The 23978-nt window shown below is 58.2% G+C and overlaps 2 protein-coding genes across 2 annotated transcripts in view; one reads left to right on the forward strand and one right to left on the reverse strand.

Moving 5' to 3' along the window:
• Window positions 1-216: 216 nt before the first annotated feature.
• ADPRS (ADP-ribosylserine hydrolase) lies at window positions 217-5948 on the forward strand. Its single transcript, XM_064525259.1, has 6 exons — window positions 217-484; window positions 1507-1603; window positions 2448-2655; window positions 2766-2950; window positions 3041-3141; window positions 3713-5948. Exons 1-6 carry the CDS (start codon window positions 256-258, stop codon window positions 4003-4005), a joined length of 1113 nt encoding a protein of 370 aa, XP_064381329.1. The 5' UTR covers window positions 217-255; the 3' UTR covers window positions 4006-5948.
• A 918-nt stretch (window positions 5949-6866) lies between these two features.
• COL8A2 (collagen type VIII alpha 2 chain) overlaps window positions 6867-23978 on the reverse strand; it is a 38874-nt gene continuing 21762 nt past the window's right edge. Inside the window, exons 2-3 of the mRNA XM_026104638.2 lie at window positions 18781-18960; window positions 6867-11874 (exon numbers count right to left, since the gene is read on the reverse strand). Of these exons, the coding sequence (XP_025960423.1) occupies window positions 9953-11874; window positions 18781-18943 (2085 nt within the window). The 5' untranslated portion in view covers window positions 18944-18960 and the 3' untranslated portion in view covers window positions 6867-9952. The remainder of the gene's footprint in view (window positions 11875-18780; window positions 18961-23978) is intronic.

Below are 23978 nucleotides of genomic sequence, written 5' to 3' on the forward strand. Positions count from 1 at the left end.
CCCCGCACCCTGTCCCCATGCATGCATGACCCCCATGCATGACCCCCCCACCCCTCCTGTCCCCATGCATGCATGACCCCCATGCATGACCCCCCCGCACCCTGTCCCCATGCATGCATGACCCCCATGCATGACCCCCCCGCACCCCTCCCGTCCCCATGCATGACCCCCCCGCGCCCCGGCGCTGCCCCCGCCCGGCCGCCGGGCGGCGCTGCTGCTCCCCTCCGGGCCGCCAGGGAAGGCGGCGCGGGCAAGATGGCGGCGGCGGCGGCGGGCGCGGGCTCGGGCGCGGGGCGGGCGGCGGCGCGGCCGCGGCCGGGGCCGGCCCGGTTCCGCGGCTGCTTGGCCGGGGCGCTGCTGGGCGACTGCCTGGGCGCCGTCTTCGAGGGCAGGAGCGTCGTGAAGCTGCCCGACCTGCTGCGCTTCCTCGGCGGCCTGGAGCCGGCGCCCGGCGCGGGGGAGCCGCCCGGCAGCGCCCGCAGAGGTGGGCGGCGGCGCCGGCCGGGGCTCCCGGGCCTTCCCCGCACCCCGGAACGGGCCGGGCCGCGGCACCGGGCCTGGGGCGCGTCCCAACCCCCCCGGGCCGGGCTCGGCCTCCTCGGGGCGCCTCCGTCACCGAGCCGCGGGACGTGGCCTGTCCCCGTCCAGCCCCGGGGCCCGGCCCGGCCCCGGCCCCCTGCGCACCGGGCCCAGCGTCCCCCTTCGGCGGCTGGGCGCCCCAGCCCCGTGGCTTCCCGCTGTGCCTGCGCCCTGGGGTGGCCCAGGGCCCTCCCCGCCGCCCCGCGCCCTGCAGCCCCGCGGGAGGGTTGTGGGGCTGGTGCGGGGTCGGCGCGGGGGGCTCCCAGGCGCAGCCAGCGCTCCTTCTGCTCGGGGAAAGCAGGGTGGGCGTCGTGTGCCGGGAGCTCGGGCGTCCTGACGCGGGGGTGTCAGCACGGATGCGACACACCAAAAACGGATAAGGAGCCGAGCGGGAGAGGCAGGAGAAGGGCTGTTTGACGCTTAGCAAGTGACGATGGGTTCACGTTGGGGAGAGCGCGGTTCTCAGCTGTGCAAAAACCCCTGTAAGCCCTTCCAGCAGAAGGCACTTGATCTTGTTGCATCCTTGTCAAGAAACACAGTTGTGCTTCCTTTTCCCTCTGCCTGTCAGCGTGTGTTGTCAGCTCCCTGAGAGAGAAACTTGTCTGTGTGCCTCAGGGATTTCAACCCCTGGAGCTCCTGGATTCCAACATTTTCCCTCGGCTTTTGTTAATCCTGAAACGCGTTCTGTCTTACTCTTTCTGTGGATGTCTCTCTCTTGCTGTGTGCCTTGTTTCTCTCAGTGGCGCCTTTGCAATTCTTTGATCATGATGAGTGAAGAGCTCAAAGCGCTGGAAATCTTAGTAACTTTTTAACTCCAGCAGCACGGATAATTAATTCTCGGAGAATAGGGAAGTGCTGAGAGCTGAGAAGCACAGGAGGAGAGCTCCTTCCTGAATGACCGTGTTGTGTTTTGACCCTCTGTTTTAGAAACACTTTCGTACACGGACGACACGGCCATGAGCAGGTCTGTGGTGCAGTCCCTGCTCGCCAAGCGAGAGTTTGATGAAGTTGATATGGCCAAGAGGTAAGGGCTGCAGCCGGCTTCGGAAGCCGAGGCGCTGACATTTACTAGTGATGGCAAAGCTTTCTTAAAATTAATGAATTACTTTAACTGTTTGTGAAAGGGGGCAGGGGCTAAGGCAAAGTCATTGTGAATTTGCTTAGAAAAAAATAAAAGAAGCGATGGCTAATCCTGTAATTTATTTTGTGCTTTGCACTGTCCTGGAACAGGCAGCATCGTTAGCTTTAATGGGGGTTCAGAATTTGCTTTGCAATTAGACAGGATAGTGCATACCATTCAGTATTGCAAGCAGGTATGTTTCTGTACCTTTGCGGAAGCTAACACTTAGAAATTTCCCTTCATGTTTATTTGTTGCTATTTATGTTTACATTTCCCTCAGTTTACTTAGTAAATATTAGTGAGGTCAGCCTCAGTTCATTTATGATCCATTTCCCTTTTGGATCCACAGCAGTCATAACATTTGTTTCCACTTAAGGGAGAACATTTATTTGTTTAGAAAACACTTTCACTGAACTTGGACAAAAGAGTTTCTGTGTGGTTGTGACCCCGGAAAATGTTTCCAGTTTGTTTCTGTTTCAAAGCAAAGTTGAAAGGGAAACAAGTGGGTTGTGAAAGGTGATGTTTGTACACCCTTTTGTCCTTTCACACCGATCTTTGGGAATCGGATTCTTTCCCTATAGACCCGAATCAGATAGGTCCTGACCGTTGCTGATCTGTCCAGGTGCTGTTTATTCACTGTATTAGAGTATGGCTTTATAAAATCTTATTACAAATTTCAGTAACAGACCAAATACCCAGGGTATTTTTTTTCTCACCTGTGTAACTGCTGCTGTACTGTCCATGCCAGGTTTGCTGAGGAATACAAGAAGGAACCCAACAGGGGTTATGGGATGGCTGTTGTCAATGTGTTTAAGAAACTCCTGAGCCCCAAGTGCAGTGATGTGTTTGAACCAGCGAGAGCACAGTTTAACGGAAAAGGCTCCTATGGAAATGGCGGTGCCATGAGGGTGGCAGGCATTCCGCTGGTTTATTCTGATGTCCAGGATGTAAAGAAGGTACCTTTATTGGCTCGTTTGGGGTCCTTGGCTCTGGGAGTCCCTGCTAGTAGGTGAGTCCCACCGTGATCTCTCAGTTAGGTTTGCTAATGATGTGTTTTCTTTCGCAGTTTGCAAAGCTCAGTGCTGAGCTAACCCATGCCAACTCCCTAGGCTACAACGGGGCCATCCTGCAGGCCCTGGCAGTGCATCTGGCCCTGCAGGGAGAACTCAGCAAGGAGAGTTTCCTCGAGCAGCTGATTAGCCACATGGAAGATGTAGAAGCAGATGATAGGTCTCTTACTGACGCCCGAGCGTAAGTAGCTGTGTGGAGCACTAACTCCTCTGTGTACCATTACTTCCATCTCTTTGCATTCTCTCTTCTTCACTGTACTCTTGTTTCCAGGCTAGGATTTGAGGATTTACCGTTTTCAAGGCGTCTAAAGAAGATAAAAGAATTTTTGGAGCTCAGCAGTGTTCCCAAAGCGGATGTATTGTTTGAATTAGGTAAGTACCTATCTTACTACAAGTATTAGGATAAGAGCTGGAGGCAGGACCAACTCAGCAAGCTGGTTCATGTGTCCTCCCCAAATCACCACGTTCACCACTGCGGCCTGGCAGGCACTGGCTATGCTGCAAAGGCTGCATCTCCACACCAATCGGTTCTCTGAATCCTGACCCAGGGTCTCCCTCCTTTGTATTGGTGGGAAAAAACTGTCTTGCTAAGAAAAATTGTTTTGAATAGCGTTCTTAATATTTCAAGATCTCTTGTCTTAATGACTATCAGGTCTGCATGCTAGACAGGAATGAGCAGAGGCATATTCGAGCCTTTGCTGGCATAGCTGGGACTTGTTCTCTGTGATGGGAATTGTGCTGGGGAGCTAAGGATAGGAGGGGAGAGCTCTCTTCAGGGAGATAGATACATGCTTACTTTTGCATCTTGTCATGTAAAAATCAGTAATGCTAATATTGAAAGTGACTGGCAATAGGAAGTTGCAAATAAAAGGAAAAAGGAGTTTCTGTGGAAAAGAAGATGCAAGTGTTCTGCAGCACTGAGGGTGATTGGTTTTGTTAACAGGCAATGGCATTGCTGCTCTGCGGTCTGTCCCTACTGCAATTTACTCCTTCTTGCGCTGTATGGAAGCTGACCCAGATATTCCTGATCACTACAGCAACCTGCAGAGGACCATCATCTACTGTATCTCTCTGGGTGGAGACACAGACACCATTGCTACCATGGCAGGAGCCATTGCAGGGGCTTACTATGGGGAGGAGCAGATACCCCCAAGTTGGGAGCAGAGCTGTGAAGCTTTTCAAGAGACAGAGAAGCTGGCAAATAGCTTGTACGAACTCTACTGCCAGCGGCTCTGAGCCCCGAAGGGAATGTGTTTTCTGAAGGTAAAGCCGGTGGTCACCTCTGCTTTTCTGGTCAGAAAGTTTGTGGTGGATCCGCACCATCTACAGATGCCAGTGAGCCTCCACCTGAGAAAGACATCTGGTGTGACTTGAGAGCTGGACGCAAGAGCTGGGTTTGAAGAGGGACATATCCTTCAGTTACATTTTGGCTGGGAAGCAGATGCATGTGGCACTTTGGGCAGTGGAGTGATTCTCCACTGTTTACAGCAGCGCCTAGTTCCTCATAATATTTCTGCTTTGTCCCATCCTTATGCCATTATGTCACTATCATTACAATTACTGTGATGTGGGTGAGTGTCTGAATCCACTGACTTTCTAGCTGATTTTCCTAGCTGATATCCACGGCCTTCATTTCTGTTGTTAGTGATCTGTCCTGCAGTGGCTTTGATATGCTTCGTACCCCTCTTAAAGAAGTAGTTCACGCTCAGCTGACCAGCTAAAGGACGTAGGTGGGAGTCGGCAGAGAGGCATATCACTGGAGAGCCTGGAGCACATCCTGTATAGTGGTACTGATTACCACCTATGTTAGGGAGTAAGGATGCTGAAAGATAGACCTCATAGGAAGATTCACTTCATTAAAAGCAGAATGAAAAGTGCCAGAGATAGCAGAAGGGATTTCTTTGCATTTCCAGTGGCATTTTAAGAAATGCCTTTGGTCCATGCAGATAGAATCCCAGTTGGCTCATTGTTACTGTTGGAAGAAGGCATAATGCTCACTGTTTCTAGCTCTACCGTCCACTTGACATCATCCTGATTTGTTACATTTTGTGTTTCCTTGCATAGCTGACTTTCACACTGCTGCAGCTGCTCTTGCCATTTCCTTTTGTTCCCTAATCCTTGCATCCTGCATTCTTAATCCTGTCCTATGTGCATCCAGAGCACCAAATAAGATTGCTGTTTAAACCTGTGGGTGGAGATACGCTGTGAAACCTAGTGTTACACAAGGGTTAAATTCTTGATTCTGCTGCTGTCAGTGGAAAAAAATGACTTCAGTTGGAAACAGGAGTTGCCTCTCACAGCTTTAAAACTGTACTTGGTAAGAATCTTCTGAAATTAACGGGAAAGCAAGTTTCAGTGGGGGGAGACTTTATCAGAGTTTAAAAGAATTTCTACATTTGAAACTGGTACAAGTGGCCAAGAATTTTCCAGGAAAGCTGTGTTCCACAGTTTTACTTTTAAAACCTTTGACCGATGGAGCTGGTCAGAGAGGCAATGACCTGAGCTTGCATACAGCCAGAAGCATGTCTAAAAAGGATTAAAAGGTCTCTGATAATTAAAAGCAAAAAGAAAGAAAGAAAGAGGCAAAGAGTCATCATATGGAAATGTTTATAAATTTGAATGTGACTATGATTCTCTATACTCTCTCTAATACTTCTGTGGAACTGGGAAGTGAATGTTCTGCTCTAATGGAGTTCACTCCCCGTTGACATTAGCACATGGTTATTGTGTGTGTCAGGCTGCATGCACATGTAGAAAATCTGATTGCAATAGGGGCATTCCAGTTTTTCCTGTACTCTACTTCCTTCAAGTACCAGTCTTCTGTGTGATGCTTTAATGGGTTTTCCTTGTATAAATATGAGTATCTTGTCTTGCGAACATGTGGAATTATGGTCTACTGTATATTTATGGGTTGTGCTTCAGATCTAAGTTGTAAAATGTCAGTTTTTTCAAATTGCTCTGCCAGAGATGTCAGCATTTTTGACAGAGTTATTTAAAAGAAGAAATTCTCCTTTTAAAGCAGCTTTAAAATTTTTAACGTGTGGAACTTATGAAGAATGGACATATTTCCTGTTAAAAAAAAATATAGCTCATTTTAGGCCGGAATTTAACTGCACACTGACATTCAACTCTGACTTTCTTGGAAAGAAATAAAATCACTTAGCTATCTTTGTTAATTAGCCACTGCTCTTGTGTTTTCTTTCAAGTCATGAAGTTGTGTTTCCGGGCTTCCGTCATGACGCTGACATGGGGAACATCTGACCTCAGCCTCCTGAGTTGGAAAAAATAGCTGCTCGGGCTTCAGAGCAAATAGATGTCCTTATATGTATTTCTACCAGGTCTTTCCTAGCTGGTCTAAAAGATCCTCATCATTCAGCTGAAGCTGAGCTTGAAACCTGGTTGGGAAAACGCATACAGAGAGCTCGTGAAATGTGGTTTGTCTGGAGCCTGTTCTGCAGCGTCCAGATTTCCCGTGTTAAGGAGTCAGGGCGTAATCCTCGTTGCCTGCAAGAAACTAAGCAGCTCTTTCACGGTGCAGGGACTGGACAAAACGAGCCCGCGTCCCTCCAGCGCTGTGCTCCTTGTGAAGCGGTGGTGCGTATCTGGGGTGCTGCAAGCGAGGTGTGAGCGTGGTCTCTGCCGGTGCAGTTCTGCCCAGTAGGCCGTGGTGGTTGGTGCCTTCGTCCGGTGTGGTACAACGTTCGTGCCGTCTTCTGTTGAAAGGAGTTAGAGGCGGGATCCGTCTGGGTGTGATCAGAGCTACCTCTGCATTGGCAGCAAAAAAGGTGAAATTTGTCTCAACCTTTTCACAGAAGAATATTAGTTAGCAGGCTAACCTGGTGGAGCGAGGGAACAAGCGAGCTGGATTTGAGAAGAAAAGACAGCGCAAGACGTCCGTATGAAGGCTGTTACTGGCAAGGTGAATTCCTCGTGGTTCTCCTCACTGCCACGGTCACGCCTGACGGGCACGAGCTGGTCCCTCTGCGGCAGGACAGCAGGAGGGCTCGACTGCCGGGCCCGAGGAGGCCGGTGCGTGCTGCCGTCCCTGGATGTTACTGCAGGCCGGTTAACGGTAGGACAGAGACACAGCTGAGACCGCCTTTTGTACAATAAGTTTTATTGATGTTTTGTCAATACAATCAAGTACTGTAGTTTTAGTTCTGAAGAGAAGGCCAGTTTCTGATCACAAAAAGAGTGCATTTTAAACCAACTTTTACTATGACAGACAGTGCATGTAATAAGTATTTACAAAACTAAAAACCTCTATATACTAGGTTAGAAATGAAGATACTAGAGGCAAATTTAAAAAAAATAGTAAGAATTTGTATATAAAAATGCACATTGTAATGCAGTTTTCATAATTAAAAATAGACATACTTCATCCAACCCAACCTTTATTTTATTATTGTGATTGAAACCAAAATCCCATGCGCTCACACACACGACAGAAAATAATCCTTTCTGCTGGCAAATATCACGTACTCAGTACTCCAGAAAAAAAATCTTCCTGACAATATCCGGTTTAGCGAACAGCCTCCCTCATCCTGTGCATCGTTTTTCTAGCCTAACTCTATGTGCGTGTAATATCTTTGCCTTTCAATTACTGTGTAAATGTAACAGGTTATATAGCTGCGGAAGGTTGATTATGGTTTATGCTCTGCACATGAAGGGAAAGTGGAGTTGCAAAACGGTATCTACAGCACCGAACGAGTTAATGTCTCTGTTTGGTTATGGTGAGTATTTTTGCCGTTGCTTTTTGCCAGCCAGAACCAGAAGTTTGGAATAAAACAAAACAGAACAAAAAGAGATTGAATGTAGGTTAGAACACACTATAAATAAGTTGATTTGTTGAATAACAGCGTTAAACTTCCACCCTAGGGATTATCTATGTGGAAGCTGCTTCCCCTACCGCGGGCAGCGGGCCGGCGTCACCCCCCCGCGCTGGGAAGCACGAGGCACCGTTGCTCCAAGGGGTCTCGGTGTCACCAGCTTGAGTTCATTGCTGTTCTCACAGGAAAAACACTTAAATAAAGGAGACGCCAGCCTCGTCCTCGAGCCCTCCTCCCAAGTTTGGGCTTGAAGGAAACATCTGAGCTTCCACTTTTAGTTTTTGTATGGCTCTTTTTCCAGCTGGGAAATAACCGATTACAATCAAAACGTGAATGGCTCTGAGCCCCCCCCGCCTTCGGGAATTCGAAACGGCCGGTGCGATGGGAAACACCGGGCCTGCGTTTCGACGTGTGAAAGTGCCATCGCCTCACAGCTTCCAATTTTTTATGGCATAAAATCAGGCCACGGAGAGGCCTACCAGCCCCCGAAGGGCAGTGGCCGGAGCGCCGGCCTTTCAATTTCCTTTTTGTGTTCCTTACTTTCAGGGATAGGTGTGTGTTTAAGAGGAAGCCCTGGGTGACAAGAGGCACAAAGGCAAGATAGGCTTAAAGAGAAAAAAAAAAAAACAGAAGAAGAAAACATGTTTAAATATCTTCTACAGTCAATCTGGAGAATAATCCCAAGTCCCATTCTTGCTATGTTTCGTTTCTTTGGCCGTATTATAGGCATTACGGAGATTTAAGGGTAAAAGTTGCTCAGCTGGTGACCAAATTGTTGCTGTTTTCTCAGGGATGTGTCTTTGCAGAGGGACATTCAGTATAATGCCCGGGATTAACTTCAGCAGCGTTCTGCTTGCCTGGGATGAGAAGAATCGCTTAACTGTAAGTGCAAGTGTCAGTCACTATTTTACCATGAGAAAACCTGCAAAGCAGCAGGGTTCGATTGCTCCCTTTAGCGGAGGCCGGAGCAGCCCAGGGTCGGTATCTGCGCACACCTTCCCCAGAACCTCGCAGCTCGCGCTCGGATGGATGACCTTTCAAGCGTTAGTGAGACAAAGTGGCAACAACAGACAAATGTGAATTTTTTAACCTAAGTCACAGACGGGCACCTGGAATGGCGCACTTTTACAGATACATATTGCACTATACTTGTAAATAACATTATTAAGTAGACAATAGCACCGTTGTAAAATGGCTGAATGGAAAGTTAGAATGAATGCTATTTTTGCTTAATTAAAAGGTCCCCAAAGAAGGGGGACATACCAATGCAGAAGTTTACACATCTTGAAATAGTAAGACATTAAAAGCAAGTTGTCCGAAAGTGGCACTTTCAAGAAAGCATAACTAAACCTTCCGTTAAGCCAGGCTAGAAGCACCATAAGGCAGGCTTGCAGTGCCGTCCTCGTGTTATCAGAGAATAACATGTTCACAAGGCCAAGCAAGTCTTTGGGCTGCAAAAAAATATATAGAATAGCACTAGCCCTTGAACTTGCCAGTAGATGAGTTAACGCAAGATAGAGGATCATAGTTCATCAGAGAGGTCCCAACTTCCCTGAAGGGCGTTGGAAAAGGTCGTCTGTCATCCTCCCAGATACCAATGCCTGGACGTTTTTATTCCTAAAGATGTTGGGGGAAGTGTTAAAAATAATATTTGCTTGTTACAAAAAAGGTGCTTATGCAAAGTGTTCCACTTCTTATGACTATAAATCCAACCACACTGAACCTGGAATGAATCAGAGAGAGTGCCTCAAAGTACCATCTAAAAAAATACGTATCAATGAGACTGAAACTTGGGCATACGATGGTTTGGGAAGGAAATTTCTCAATCCATCGTGGATCTCTGCTGCTGTATATACTTGTGTTAAGTGCCTAGGACTCCTGTGTTCGTTAGCAAATAGACCATCCGTTACAACAGCTGAATTTATTTAACTAGTACTCCAAATGGGAAACAAGGGCACTTGACTGCAGACCAGAAAGGTCTGTTCTTCCAGACTACCTTCTCGGGCTCCCAGAGCAGTGCTCTGCGTAGCCAGATCCTTGCCATCCCAAGCGCGTTCCTGCGTTTGATGTGCAGTCGCTAGGGTAAAATTTATTTCAAATACACTTTGCTGAGAAAGTGGCTCCCCTCCCTCCCTTCTCCCCTCCCCCGAAAAAGAAAGAAAGAAAGAAAAACGTCTCCTTTCTGATTACCCTCTTGACTCATCGATCAAACAGCATGAAGCAAGGTCCCGCGACAACGGCTTGCGCCTTCTTCCCAGTGATTTTTCTTTTTGTATTAATTTTATTTTAATTTTTTTATCAAAAAAGACAGTTTATGGCTAGAGTGGGTGAAAAGGAAACGTGCCCAACAGCCGTTATGTGGGGCAGAGCAGGAACCCGGAGAAGGAGGAGTGGATGTACTCGGTGGAGTACAGCCCGTTGGCTTGGTCCGAGGGCATTTGTACCCAGACCTGGTCGTTCTCCTTGAGTTCGAGCACGGCGCTGCCGGAGGCTTGGTCCAGGTAGCCCTTTTTGTACTCGTCGTAGGTGTAGGTGGCGGGCACGTTGTTCTTGTAAAGCGCCACCCAGACGTTTGTCCCTTTGACGTGCACGTGGTAGGCAAAGTAGTAGATGCCGGACACGGGGCAGGTGAAAATCCCGGTGACGGGGTTGTAGCCGTTGTGCCCGTTATACAAAGTCCGGTCGAACTTGACCGGCATGCCCGAGGCCGGGAAGGGGGAGGTGAGAATGGCGGTGAAGGCGGGCGCGATGCGGGCGGAGAGCTCTCCCCGGCCGTACTGCGGCTTCCCCGGCTTGCCGTTGCCCAGCACGGCCCCCTCCACGCCTCCGTCGGGCAGGTGCAGCCCCGCGATGCCCGTCTCGTCGAAGACCCCCGGCGCTCCCGGCGGCCCCGGGGGACCGGGGGGGCCCGGCGGCCCGTTCAGCCCCGGCGTTCCCGGCATTCCCGGCGGGCCGATGGGTCCGGCCATGCCGGGCTCGCCGGCCTTCCCCTCGCCGGGAGCCCCCGGGAGGCCGGGCTCCCCCTTCAGCCCCGGGAGCCCCTGCGGCCCCATGGGCCCCGCGGGCCCCTGCAAGCCCGGGATGCCCGAGGGGCCCCGCAGGCCGGGCTGCCCCGGGATCCCGCCGTCCCCTTTCGGCCCGGGACCGCCCGTTAATCCCGGCACCCCCGGGAGGCCGATGAAACCCGGCTCCCCTTTGGGGCCCGTCGGCCCGGGGGGGCCCTGCGACCCGGGCAGACCCCTTTCTCCCGGCACCCCCGGCTTCCCCGCGAAGCCGTTGGGGCCCTGGTCGCCGCGCATCCCCGGCATTCCCGGGGGGCCGCTCGGCCCCACGTCGCCTTTGGAGCCCGGCAGCCCGTGCTTGCCCGGCAGCCCCATGGACCCCGGCGGCCCCGGCGGCCCGATGACGCCCGCGGGGCCCGGCTCCCCCGGCTCCCCGTCGACACCGGGTTCCCCTTTATCGCCGATGCCCCCCGGCACGCCGGGCTGCCCGCGGTCTCCTTTGAGGCCGGGCAAGCCCGGCTTCCCGTAGCCCGTGGGCCCGGGCAAGCCGGGGAGGCCGCGGATCCCGGGTTCTCCCTTGGGTCCCGTGGGGCCCTGTATCCCCGGCACTCCCGCCACGCCGGGGATGCCGATCCCGTCGACGCCGGGGGGGCCCCGGGGCCCAATGGGGCCCGGCTCCCCGTTGACCCCGGGCCCTCCCGGCGGGCCCATGTCGCCCTTCTCCCCCGGAGCGCCCGGCAGGCCGTCGAGGCCGGGCTTCCCCACGCCGGCGGGCCCTGGGGGCCCCGCGGGGCCGGGAGGGCCCCCGTTCCCCCGGGGCCCCGGCACGCCTGGCTTCCCCACGCCGTTTTCACCCTTCAGGCCTCGCTCTCCGCGAGGACCGGGCTCCCCTTTCGGGCCGGGCTCGCCCCGAAACCCCGGCAGGCCGGGGCCGCCCTGGGGGCCCGGTTTCCCGTTGACGGAGATGCCTGCTGGCCCCGGCAGTCCCGGGGGGCCCGGCAGTCCCCTGGGCCCTTGCTCTCCTCTCATGCCGGGTTCGCCTTTGGCTCCGGGCATCCCTTTCATACCCGCTTTTCCTGGGAGTCCTGGGATGCCGGGTTTCCCGATCCCCGAGAAGCCGGGGGGCCCGGCGGGCCCGGGCTGGCCGTGCATTCCTGGTTTCCCCGTGCCTGGCTTTCCCGGGTAGCCGGGGGGGCCGGGGGGCCCGCGTGGGCCTGGCTTCCCTGGCGGTCCTGGCTCCCCTTTGAGGTCCATTGGCAGCATCGGCGGCACGTCTGCGAAGAGAAGGAGAGCACAGGGCTTTAGGGGGGCCTGGATGGAGGCGCGTGGCCCTGCGGACAACCAGCTTGGCAATCTCTTTGCCCTGTTGGGTAGGGACACGGCTTCCAGACGGGACCCAACCCCTCGCGGTCCCCCGACGGCAGGAACGGGCACGGGTCGAGCACACCCAAAGCAAATCCTCGCGCAGGGCCCGGGGCCAGCGCCAGAGCTGTCACGCAGCGCTTGCTCTAATACGCGGGAAGCGAGGGGCCGCGTCCCAGTCAGAGGGGACAAGGAGAGCAGAGACAGCCCCGGGAATCTGCTGAACCAGCCACGAAGAGCGGAGAGAGGCAGCACCAAACACGGGAACGGGTGCTGCAGAGAAATGCAAACGGAAATTGTTGCTTTGGCTCGTTCTCAGGCCGTGGGTTGCAGCGCTGCTGCCCCTTGACTTCCGTGGCGGGAAGGCTTTTGGTGTCTTTCGGCAGGAGCTAGGACACATCGCTGTCCCACGCGTAGTCCTTCCACCGACCAGGGCCACGCGGTGTCATCTGGTGTCTCCAACCGGCAACGCTTTCGTTTTGCAATAACGCCCGTTCCGAGCCGTGCACTAAACCGAGGGCAGGCCAAAATCTGTGCTGGGGCTGAGCGCGATCGCTGAAGGGGCCAAGGGCTGATATTTATGTTACAGGAAGCCCGTGGCCCGCACGGAGAACGGGGCCCTTCTTGCCTGGGTCTGAACTTAGCAGACTGCCCTTCACTGGAAACGGTTTTATTTAGGTGTCATCGCAGCGGCTTCCTAGGCTGCGACACCAGCACCTGCCGAGGGGCTGCCTGGAAGCAAGACATTGGCCAGTGCCCGAGGTGCTAATTCGAGCCTTATTCCTTCTGTCCCTCCCCGGAGGGTGCCAGCGAGACCAACAGTTACTGTCTGCTCTGGGGATGATGCTCTGCGATGACCCTGCTGCGTTTTAGGAGCTGGATTCGTCCCCCTGCCCCACTTCCCAATGGCCACAAAAGCACCGTGGGAGTCACTGACTCCCGCCTGGGCTGATCCGAGAGGACGGCGATACAGAGAGCCGAGGTTAAAGATAACCCCCCCACGCCATCCCTCGAGTCCGTGGCCTCAGGAGACCTATGCATGATTTTCTCCTTTTAAGTTAAAAAGGAAACTGAAAAGAAAACTCTTGGACTCGTAGTAAAGGGAAGAGCGAGCGATTAGTTTATCAGATAAGACGCGCCTGCTGTTTCTGGCTTAGCTGCTGAGTCCAGCGAGGTAGACAAAAACATTAAAAAAAACCCTGAGGATGTAGGAAAAGCCAGTAGTTGCGAGGAAAATGCAACCTCAGTAACATCCAGGAATGAATCAGCCCAGCTGGGAGTAGGCCATAACCACTTGACATCTAAAGAATTTATAGAGGTCTTTTGCAAACGGATGTAAGAAAGAAACTAATGGGCTGCGAGACAAAGCAGAGGAGAGCCGGATTACATGCCCACCACAGCTCCGTGCTAAAGACACAGACGTGAGCATAAATAACGCTTCGAGGCTAGCCGGGACGGGGTGTTGCTTCCCACGCGACACCAGGAATGAGTGAAGAAGAATAAATCTCACTAGCTCTGTTGGGAGGTTTGAAAAGAAGGAAATACTTGGCAACTGCCTGTACACAGAGCTACGGTGAGAAATGTCAATGGCTGGAGAAAGTGCTTTGACACCTTGGGTGAGCTTTAACCAAATTCACCCAACGTAAAATACACGAGCAGGGAGCAGCTCGGCGGAGACAAGCTGCCGGGAGCGGCGGGGACGTGAGCAGAACCGGTCCCCGCGGGAGGCGGCGGGGTCCTCGGGGGGCAGCGGCCGCGGGGCCCGGGGGCCTCGAGCCTGGGGTTTGGCCCAGCTGGGCCCTCGGAAAAGATTAGGGGAGATCTGAGACTTGTGAAGACGACGACGGAGGCAGCAGCAGACAGTGCCCTGCCCGTCGGAGGCAGCTGTACCTTCACCGTGCAGATTGCACCGGCTATTCCAAGCTTGGTGCCTGGCTGTTTCTCTTTTGGTAATGGAAACGTTTTGGGAGCTTATCTACATATCAAAGCCTGGCCCACATCCTCTGCCTCGCTGGAGGTCACTTGGCTTTCTTGATTAAGGAAATACTTGTCTGTCATGACATTGCCACTGGATTCCTGCAAACCTCCTCCGGCTCCCTGACCCCAGAGAATGGTGTGGGAAAGAAAGCAGGAGAGATGCGAAGTGTTGCACTACAGCAGATTTCTGGGGGTTTGAATTCTGGAATCTTTCTCTGGAAAATGATTTCAGTGTGTTTTCTCCCTCCCACTTCTTTTCTTCCTGCAATGGTTTGAAAAGAATTAGTTTTCTAGGTCATTTTGTATGGAGTCAGAACAAGGATCCGCAGCTGAGCCCGTGAAGGAAGGGAAAGCACACACACACAGCGCAGCAACGGGAAACGCCAGGCCTGAGCTGCCAACCTGCAGGCAGCCAAAAAAGCAGACGGGAAAACCAAACCGGGGACGTTAGCAAAGAGAAACTGGGACGTTGCAGCCCCGGCGGTATCCCATTTCAAAAGGCCCTGTCTCACCACAGGCGCATGTCTCGCGGGGCTCTGCCTTTCGCGGCAGCAGCGTGGGGCTGTGTGTCCCCTCGAAGCAGGGACAGAGCTCCATGAACGCCATCGCAGAGAGCCAGCGGGGCAGCGGGAAGGGCGAGGACGGGCATGGCCTCTGCAAGCCCTCGCCTTGGCACCGCGGAGCTTTTAACCTACGGAGGCACGTGGACACTTGCAGAGGGATCCCGTGGTGCATCTAGTGCTGTGCCTGTCCCGATAAGGACCTCCCCGTGCCTGGAGGAGAAGCGCGGTAGAGCATACTGGCTGGCAGAGGAGTAATCCAGTAGGACGGGAAGTGGTTCCCAGGCAAAGGCAGCCAGCAGTGGGCCTGGCTGATGCAGCCAGATGACACCGGAGGAAGGAGAAGTTGGCTGCTCCATGGCAAAGCCCGGCCGAGTTCCTTCCAGCGCCGCTAGCTGCCTGCCAAGCGCTGTCTCGTGCGAGCGAGCCTCGCAGGCGGATACGAGCAGCGCGTGGGACCAGCGTTATCTCATCCCTTATCCTGTTGCTGCCCGCGTGGATGGATGGAGCTGCCATTTAACAGGCTGGAAGCGGGAAGGGGGGGGGGGGGGCTGCAGGAAGAAGCACGGAGGTGGCAAACAGCATTTCCCCATTAGCAGGAGCCAGGGGAGCATCTTGGCCAGGACCTGGAGGCATCCTGGCAGCAAGTAGCAGCTCCACTGGGATCTCGGGGCTTACTTAGTCTCCCTGGTTTCTGTAGACCCTTTAATAGCAGCAGGACTTGCAGGAGAGCACCTGCGCCGGGGATGCCGGGCAGCAGCAAGCGAGGCCTTCCCCAGTGCCTGCCTGCGCCCGCCTCTTGGGGAGAGCCGCCTTGGAGGCTGACGTTGGGCTCTGGCGCTCTGCTGAGCCAGCCAGAGCTTGGGGAGAGGAAAAGCAACCATTTCCCTCTGCAGCCAAGACCCCTGCTCTGGGGGCTACCCTTTATAGTGCAGCTGGAAGGGAACCTGCCCGCTCCCCCAGGGCAGAGAGAGCCCGTAAGTCCCTGCCCCGGACATCGCCTGTGATTTGCCATCGGTCCCCTGAGCTGGGGCTGCTGCAGCCCCACGTTCCCGCTGCGGAAAGCGGGAACGCAGGGAGGGGAGGCTGGCGCGGGAGCGGGGCGGTGCTCCGCTTCTGCCGTGAAAGAGCTGCTTGTGCGTTGGCAGGGCAGGAGTATTTTCCCTCTAAAACTGCTCGTAGCATTTTCCCTTGAAAACCGAGTCCTTTGCAATTTAAAATGGAGCCCTCGGTAACTCTCCGGCGAGCCCTGCGCACACAGCGAGTGGCTCTGCCCGGCCGCACGCTGCCGCCTGCGAAACTGCTGCTCCAGGGCCCTTGTGCAGCCGTAACGAACAGAGGAACCATTAACGCTGCTACGCTGCGACCTGCGTCCGCGAGAGCGCTGGCTGGACGAGGAGCTGCGATAGGAAAGCGCAGGGAGCTCGCGCTGCTCTCTCCAGCCGCTGGGCTCTGTTTTTGAAATTGCCTTTTGGATATGTTTTCAACCAAGTCAAAATAAAACCCAACCGCACAAATATCTGCTTAAATGCTTTTAGCATCCCCGCTCCGCTGAGACGGACTGGCAGAGCTGACTGTCTGACCCCGGCTCGGAGGGCAGGAGCGGAGCCAGCGCTCCGGCGGCGATGCGCAGCTGGACGGGCCGCCGGCGCTCGCTGTCCCGCCTGTCCGCTGCTCCCCGCGGGGACAGGGAGGTGTAACAGGCTGTGACATGTGGCACGACTTCCCCAGCGGCCGCAAAGCCCCTCGCAGGAAACGGTGGCTCAGGCTGGGGAAAATGCAACGGGGAAACTGCGGCACGGGGTAGCGTCACCGGTGCCGCGTTGGCTCGGGACCCGCGCGGGCTCGGGCAGAGCCCTGGAAGAAACATCCCTGCCTTCCCGCAGCCCTTGGGAAGAAGAGGCTTTGCAGGGGCCTGGGAGGGGGCCGCGGCGCTGCGGGAGAGCGATGCAGCCGGGCGTCCCGCGGCCCTCTCCCACCCGAGCTGCCGCCCTGCAGTCCCGCAGCCTGTTTTGGGCCAGAAAGGCCGTCCGGCTCCCTGCGAAACCAGCCCGGTCTCGCTCACTAGATGGCACCAGCAGGCCGGGAAGGCGCCCGCAGCCTGGCCGGGCCCGGGGCGCCGGGCTGGGACCCTGCTCGGGGCCGGCGGCAGCTGCGACGGGGACGCGCAGCTCCCTGCACGGGGCAGAGCAAGCTGGCACCTGCCTCTGCCACCGCTGTCAGCCAGCGACGCTGCTCCGAGGCAGCACGAGCAGCTCAAACGCACGGGAAGAAAGGGAAGAATGACGGAAAAGCGGCAGGGAGATATTTGAATCCAGTCCCATCAGCAGCTAAAACGTTCCTTTTTGGTGAGGCCGTGCTGGAAGGTTTTGTCTCTGGCCGGGATTCAGCGAACAGCTTTACAACAGCTGGGAAGGGGGCAGGGAGCCGGGGGAGCGCAGCGTGCTTCAGCTCCAGGTTTTGCTGTGTGTTTTCTGACACAAGTGCTGAGCTGAACTCCTGATAAGCCGTTCAGCCGAGCAGTAAATCAGCCAGCAGCAGCCCAGCCTTCTCCAGTTTCCCCTCCAGAGCCAAGATCTCGGCTCCCAGGAGGGTCCAAGTCTCTGACAACCGAGCGAACGCACGGAGAGGGCTCCCGAGGCTTTTCCCTGCCGCGGGAGGCTGCACTGCCGCTCGCAGCAACGGTGCTGGGCTGCTGCTGCATCCGGGCGTCCCTGGCCGAGGGGCACGGGCAGAGCCGCTGCCGGAGGGCTGGCGGCTGAGCCTGGAGTGTCCCGGGCAGCCTCCGAGCCCCGCTGCCACGGAGGGAGCTGCCCCGTCCGCGGGAGCTCGCGGGGTCCCTCGCTTGCCCGGGCAGCGGTGCAAGGCGGCGGTGGCCGCCGGGGCGCGGGCAGGCACGGCTCGCGGGCAGGCACGGCTCACAGGCAGGCACGGCTCGCGGCTGCGCTGATTGCACACGCCGTGACGCCCCGCGGCCAGCTCCGACCTTCCCACGGATGCCCCGGGATCACTGCCGCCGGGGCTGTGCCAGCCGGGATCTCAAACCAGAGACCTCTGCTGTTCATGCTGCGGGGCTCTGGGGCCTCTCCAGGAGGGACTTTGGGGCTGCTGTGCTCGGTACCGGGGAAAAACTTGCACCTCCCACCCGTCCCCGTGCCTGAACTGCGCTGCTGCTGCTGCACCGGGCCCAGGGAGCTGCCGGGGCCTCGTGGATCAGCCAGAAAGTGCTGGAGAATCGCCCCTCGGTGATGCTAAACACTCATGGTTTGCTAAGACCCACAGCTGACCAGAGCAGGTCCTCCAGGAGGGTGTTTAATTAACACATACTAATGACCCTGCAGGTGCATTGGCAGGCCGGCTGCTGCCCTTCCTGTGGCTTGTAGCCTCCGGCACGGTGTCCCGGTGGGGCGCAGAGGCAGGGCTGGGCAGCCCCAGGCGATGCTGCGCGGAGGGATGCGTGGGGTGGGCGGTCGGGCAGGGCTGTGGCTCGGCGGGGAGCTTTGCTAAGGGTCTGGCTGCTGCAAGCGGTGACCCCGTGTCTCTGCCCCTCTGAGCAGCCCGTGTCGCTCGGTGGGGATGGATTTAACACGCGGTGCTCCTGGTCTCCCAGAGGGGAGGGAATCGCTTGCTCTTGCTCTTCTCTTGCTGTACCGCGTCTTTCAGTGCTGGCTGTCTTTCCTTTCCCAGCTGGTGTGAAACGCGGGCAGGGAAAGCGGAAGAAGTGGAGGAGTGGAAAAAGCCTAGCAGGGAGAGCGCGGATTTAACAGTGGTGAGAGGTAGCGAGTGCCCCGTGGGGAGCGGGCACCAGCCCCCGGGGCTCCTGCTCCCACCTGAGCCCCAGCACCGCCGAGGGGGGCAATGCATGAGGCTGGGGTGCCCCAGAGCAGGGGAGTCGGCAGTCACCAGCCCCGTCGTCTTCTCGGCTGAACCATCCTTGCTGGTATCCCCTTGGCTTCTTTCTTGGGGGAGAGCTATTGCAGGGAGAAGCACCCCAAAAAGCCCTTGCTGCCGATCTGGGGGCTGTGAGGGGTGCTGGGGGGCCCATGCAGGGGGGCTCAGGCCCCCTCTTGCCCCCGGGACACCTCCCGGCAGCGTGCTGCTGGGCTGGGTAGGAGAGAGATGGGGACGGCAACGTGCTGGACGCATGGAGTGGGACTTAACCGGCCGGCGGCCGCAGCACGGGCGGCTGGCGCGTCCTTGGCGCGCTCGCGGTCCCCCGAGCGAGCAGCCCCGCTCCGCCCGGCGCCCTTCCCGAAGCATCGCGCGGAAAGCGCCCCTTACCTAGGTACTGCCCTTTGCCTTCCCGGAACGGGGGGCCCAGGGGGCCTTTCACCATGGGCTGCAGGTATTTCACCTGCGCGTAGCCCGCCGCTCCTCCTCCCGCCGCCGAGCGCAGGCCGGCCAGCAGCAGCAGCAGCAGCGGCGCGGCGGCGTCCGGCAGCATCCTGGCCCGCGCCGCTCCTGCGGACAAAGCGACAGTGAGCCGGGGCGGCCGCCGGCACCCGCCCTCCCCCGGGGCTCGGCCGAGCCGCCCCGTTTCTCTGTGTCCCTCCGGCTCCCCTCGACGCGCGGCCCTTCCCGCGCGTGCCGGCGGGCTGCCTGGGCGCTGCGGGGATGCAGAGCGAATACACCTAATGGCACCCGCGGCGGAGGCTTTCCGGGGACCTGCTCATCCCGGTTGCACCCGCGTCACAGACCCCCCCAGAGGGCTCAGTGTTATTTTTAATGTTCAAGAGGGACGAAAAGGGGGGAGAAAGGGCAGGGATGCAAAACACCGAGCTCCGAGCTGTTGTCGCGTTTCTCGCATGAGCAGGATTTCCTCTAACGAAAACCGTGTGCGCACTGAGCCCGGCTTCCGCGGGCGGCCCGGCCTCCAGGGCCTCCCTCCCGGCCCGGCCTCCCGGCCTCCCCGCTCCCGCCCCGAGCCCCGGCAGCCCCGTCGAGGAGGGGCGAGTGCCCTCGGTGGCGAAAGCCCGGCGCGGAGGCTGCCGCGCTCTGGAGCGGCGGCTCTGCCTTAAGTGCCTGTTTATTTAAAATAAATACGCTCTATAAATACACCTTTCCTTGAGCAACGCTGTCGGTGCCAGCTCCGAGCACGGAGCTGCAAACAGATTGCTTTGCAAAGAACGTTTATTTTCAGAAGCTTAAAAAACATGTGATGCCAAAGCGCTCTGCTGTTTTTTTCCCTTCTCGTAATAATTGACCCGTGGTTGTTATTAATGAGAATTAAGCGCTTTGCCTTCCCCTGCCCAGGGAAGCAGGGGCAGGGCTGCTGCGCGGCTGGATTTGATCGGAATTTCCTGAGTCGCTTTCGCTGGAACAGCAGCGAAAGGCAAGCTGCAGCGTGGAAAAAAAAAAAAAAAAGAACCAAAATAAAACAAAATCAGAGAAAATTAAAGAAAGGGAGCGGGGAGCCCTAGCGTGGGATCGCTCCCAGTGCTGCAAGCGCTTGGCAGGTCGTCCCGGGTCCCCGCCGCGGCTCAGCCCTGAGCCGCGACTCTCCTGCCGGCAAGCGTGCACAGTGCGGCATGGCACGGCTCGGCATGGCACGGCACGGCTCGGCATGGCACGGCACGGCATGGCACGGCACGGCACGGCTCAGCGCGGCCCCTCTCCTGCTTCTCCCGCGGGGGCCACATGCGGGCCGGGGTGCCCAGCAGCACGGTGCAGCCGGGACGCGGCAGCGGCGCCCGCTTTCCTCGACAGCCCCGTTGGCTTCGTGATTTTTCTGTCTTTTGAGTGTAGAAGACGGACGCCTATTTTCATGAAACATCATTTTACTGGGATTTGTTTAAGGGGGGGAAGAAATCCTGTTTGAAAGGATTGCAGCTGTAAAAATATGGTTTCTGCTAAATAAAAGGGAACAAAGTCCTGAATCAGCTATTTATTTGTTTTCCTTACCTGGAACGACCTGCGTGCCTCTGGCTCTAGCTCCATCCACCCCCTTTCTCTGCCCCTCTCTCCTCCCGCTCCAGCTCCAGCAGACCCGCTCCTCCCGGCTCCCGGGGTTTTGGGGGACGCTGCGGCTCCTTCGCAGGAGCCCGGACCGCGGGAACGGGCACCGTCCCACGGCTCTGCCTGCAGCTGCCATGGGCCGAGCCGTGCACAGCCCCGCGCCGACTGGAGCAGCCGCCAAAGCAGCCCGTCCGCTTCGGCCGACGCCGCGTTTCGCCGCGCGTGGGGCGCTGAACCGAGTCGACCTGCCCCGACCGCGGCGCGGGGAGGCCAGGCGAGGGCTTAGCTCACCCGCGTTCCCGTCCCATCCGGGAGGGGAGCTTCCCCTGCCTCCCGCCCCGCCGGGGGGGCTGCCGGCCGGGGGGGTGAGCCGGCTCGGGATGAGCCCCTCGAGGCCGGGCTTCGCGTCCCCCAGCGCGTTCCCGGGAAACGGCCCCACGGAGCGGGATGGACCCGTCCCGGCTCCGGCTCCGTCCCCGAGCCCCCGGCCGAGGCCTCTGCCTGCTCCCGTGGGAAAGCGGGGCCCGCGGCACCCCCTCCTGCAGGCACCGGCTCGCTGGGGCGAGCAGCGCCGGGACAGGAGGCCCTGCCGTTACCTGCTGTCTCCAGGCAGTGATTTAATAAAAATAAAATGGAAACATCTGGAGTTTTACGTGATGGATAAAGCGTGCGCAAGAGGGCTACGAAGAGGCTCTTTCATGCCTGCAATGTCCTGCGCCGAGAAATGATAATTAATCATAATTAGCCGCCGTGAAACGTTTTCATCTTTGAAAGCAGGCTGCAGACGTTCGCCGGTTAACGGCGTGGGGGCCGCCAGGCCCAGTAAAAGTTACTGCATGATGTCATGGGTCCGCTGCTCCTGCAGGGCCAATAAGTCTGGGCAGGTTTTCCTGCACGGCCAGCAGAAATTGCACGGAGAAGTCTTTTTTTTTTTTCCGTCTGGCAAGGCGAGGCCGTGTTGAGAGCTGCCCCCCAGGCCCCGGCGGGGCGCTGGGCTCGCGGGAGCATCTGCACTGTGCCGGGGCGGCTGCACCACCATCGCCCGTGCCGCCGGCTCCTGCACCCCCCTCGGAGCAGCGCAGCAGTTCGGTCGCAACCTCTCCGTCCAGGAAAAACCAACTGTGCAAGCGCCCGCTCCGCTGGCCCTCGGCGAGCAGACGTGTTAAACCCCTGGCACGAAATGCAAGCAGCAGGAGAGAAAAAAAATCTTACTCTTTCACAGCATGAGAAGCAAGACGAGAAATGTCACCTCGCCCTCCCAGGAGCGCCGGACGCCGGAGCCGGGTCCGCGCCGCCCCAGCCTGCACGTGCTGCTCCTCCGGCCCGGCAGCTCGTGGTGTGCCGGGACCTCCCGCAGCAACGCCGCGGTCTCCGCACCGGCTCCCCGTCCACTTCGGGGGCACGTGTCCGAACACCCCGCCGCAGCCCTCGCTCGGGCATGCTGCGACTGCGAGGCGCAAGCCATCGCTGCCCGTCGCCGCGAGGCAGCCGCGCGGGGCCGCGGGCATCGAGGAGCTGCTGCCGCCGCGCCGAAGGGCCAAGAAAGCAGCCGGCGCGTGGGTGGGCCGGAGGCAGCGTGGGCTCAGAGCCGCCCCGTCCCACCGAGCCGCTCCGTCCGCCGGTCATTTGCAATAAAAAATCCAGCAGGGAGGTTTTCCAAGCCCAACACGGGGCTGGACGCTCTCCAGCGGGAGGTAAATGATTCGTTTTGTGCTGCACATGCTTTAAAAATAATAATAAAAAAGAGTCAAAAAAGGAAAATTGAGCTATTGAAGCGGAGAGGGAGCACGTTGTTTCCGCGGGCCAGGCTGCGAGAGCCAAAGGCAGCGGAGAGCCGCGGGCGCGGGAGCACGCCGGGAAGGCTCTGGCACCGGCGCGCCCGTAGCTGCACGACACCCGACGCGGGCCAAAAGCCGCCGTGCGCCGTGCGGCTCCACCGCCTCGCCCGCCCTTCGTCAGAGGGAACAAGAAAACATTTTCCTTGACGAAAGAAAAACACCCCACCCCGTCCGCAGGCAGCTCCCGGGGCGCCCGTGCCGCGGCCGGAGCGCGGGAGCGTGCGGGAGAGGAGCCGGGGCGCGCGGGAAGCCGGGCCGCGCTCGCTCCGCCGGCCGTAAAACGGCTGCTTTTGCTCCCAGCCACTGCAAAGCTCGCGGCAGGGAGCGGGGGGTTCGGCCGCCTTCGCTCGCCTCCCGGCACAGCGAGCCCCGTGCGGGGGATGGAGCCGGCCCCGCCGCGGACGATGGGTGCTGCCGCTCGCTCCCGCGGCCGGCGGGTCGGGGAGCAGCTAAGGCGGATTAGCCTCCTCCGCGCGTGTGTGCCGGGAGCGCGTCACGGCGGGAGCCCGCCGCGGGTCACGGCTCAGGGCTTAATCCCTCACCTCCGCCTGTCAAAACTCCTCCGCTGAACTCCGGAGAGCCCCGGGCTGACGGCGGCTGGCGGGAGCGGCGCGGGGGCACCGCGGCTCCGGGAGCTGCTCCAGCACTGCCGGCACCGCGGGGCTCGGGCAGCGCGGCGGGAGCGCGGGAGCCGCGGCAGAGCGGGACCGCCACCACCCCGGCTGCAGCCGCCGGGTCCGCGACGGCCCGGGCGCGGATGAGCATCACCCGCGTGGGCTGCGGCCGGCAGCACCGCAGCGTTTCTGCCGCCACGAGCCGCTGAATGAGCGGCCCTCATGCGCCCGCCACGTGCTCGCCCTGGGCTGGAGGCCGGGGTTTCCAAACGAGCCTGTGCTCAGCCTCCAGTCGTGCCGGAGCTGACGGGAGCCCCGAGAGCCCGCGCGGCCGGCAGCCGCGGCCCTTCCGCTTGCACCTACTGATGGAGTTTTGGCCCCAAAACTCAACAGCTCAGCGCGGAGGACCGGAGCCTCCCCGGGCTGCGGGGCCGCTCCTGGAGCCGCCGGCCAGGCGTGGGTTTGCGACGGCACCCCGCACCGCGGCCCGGCCCCCTCGGCCGGGTTTCGAGGCACGTGGGGCTCCCCGTGTGCTGCGGCCCCGGGCAGCCCGGCCGAGGGAGCCCCGGTGCCGGGCGAGCAGGGCCGGCGGGTTCACCGCCTGCGAGGGCCGCGGCACAGCAGGAGCCCGTCAGCCGCTCCGGCTGCGGGTGCTCACAATCGCTCGCAGGTGCAGAATTAGAGGCTATTTTGGCGATTACATCCCCAGAGCTTTTAAACTTGCCAAGAGCAGGGCTGAGCTTCTCCAGGCTCAGCAGCTGCTGACATGAAGCAGAGCAGCCATCCCAGCTCCTTTCCTGGCTTTCGCTGCTGACGACTGTCCTCAGCTTTTGCAGGCGAAATGCAGAGCCCGGCCGGGCAGGGACGGCTTTGCTGCGCGGTGTAATACAGGTATCTGTGCCGGCGGCTCGGGATCTTCAGCGGCTCAGTTGAGTTCATGGTTGAAGCCACCTGCTTGGCTCCTCGGCTGGTTGCAAACAGGGGTCAGAGCCACGGCACAGGCGTCCTGGCAGCCGGTGGGAGGGATGTGTTTGAGGTGGCTGAACAGCCTCTGTCTTGCTGTATCACTTGC

This window comes from Dromaius novaehollandiae, chromosome 23 (assembly GCF_036370855.1).
Source record: "Dromaius novaehollandiae isolate bDroNov1 chromosome 23, bDroNov1.hap1, whole genome shotgun sequence".
NCBI classification, from domain to species: domain Eukaryota; kingdom Metazoa; phylum Chordata; class Aves; order Casuariiformes; family Dromaiidae; genus Dromaius; species Dromaius novaehollandiae.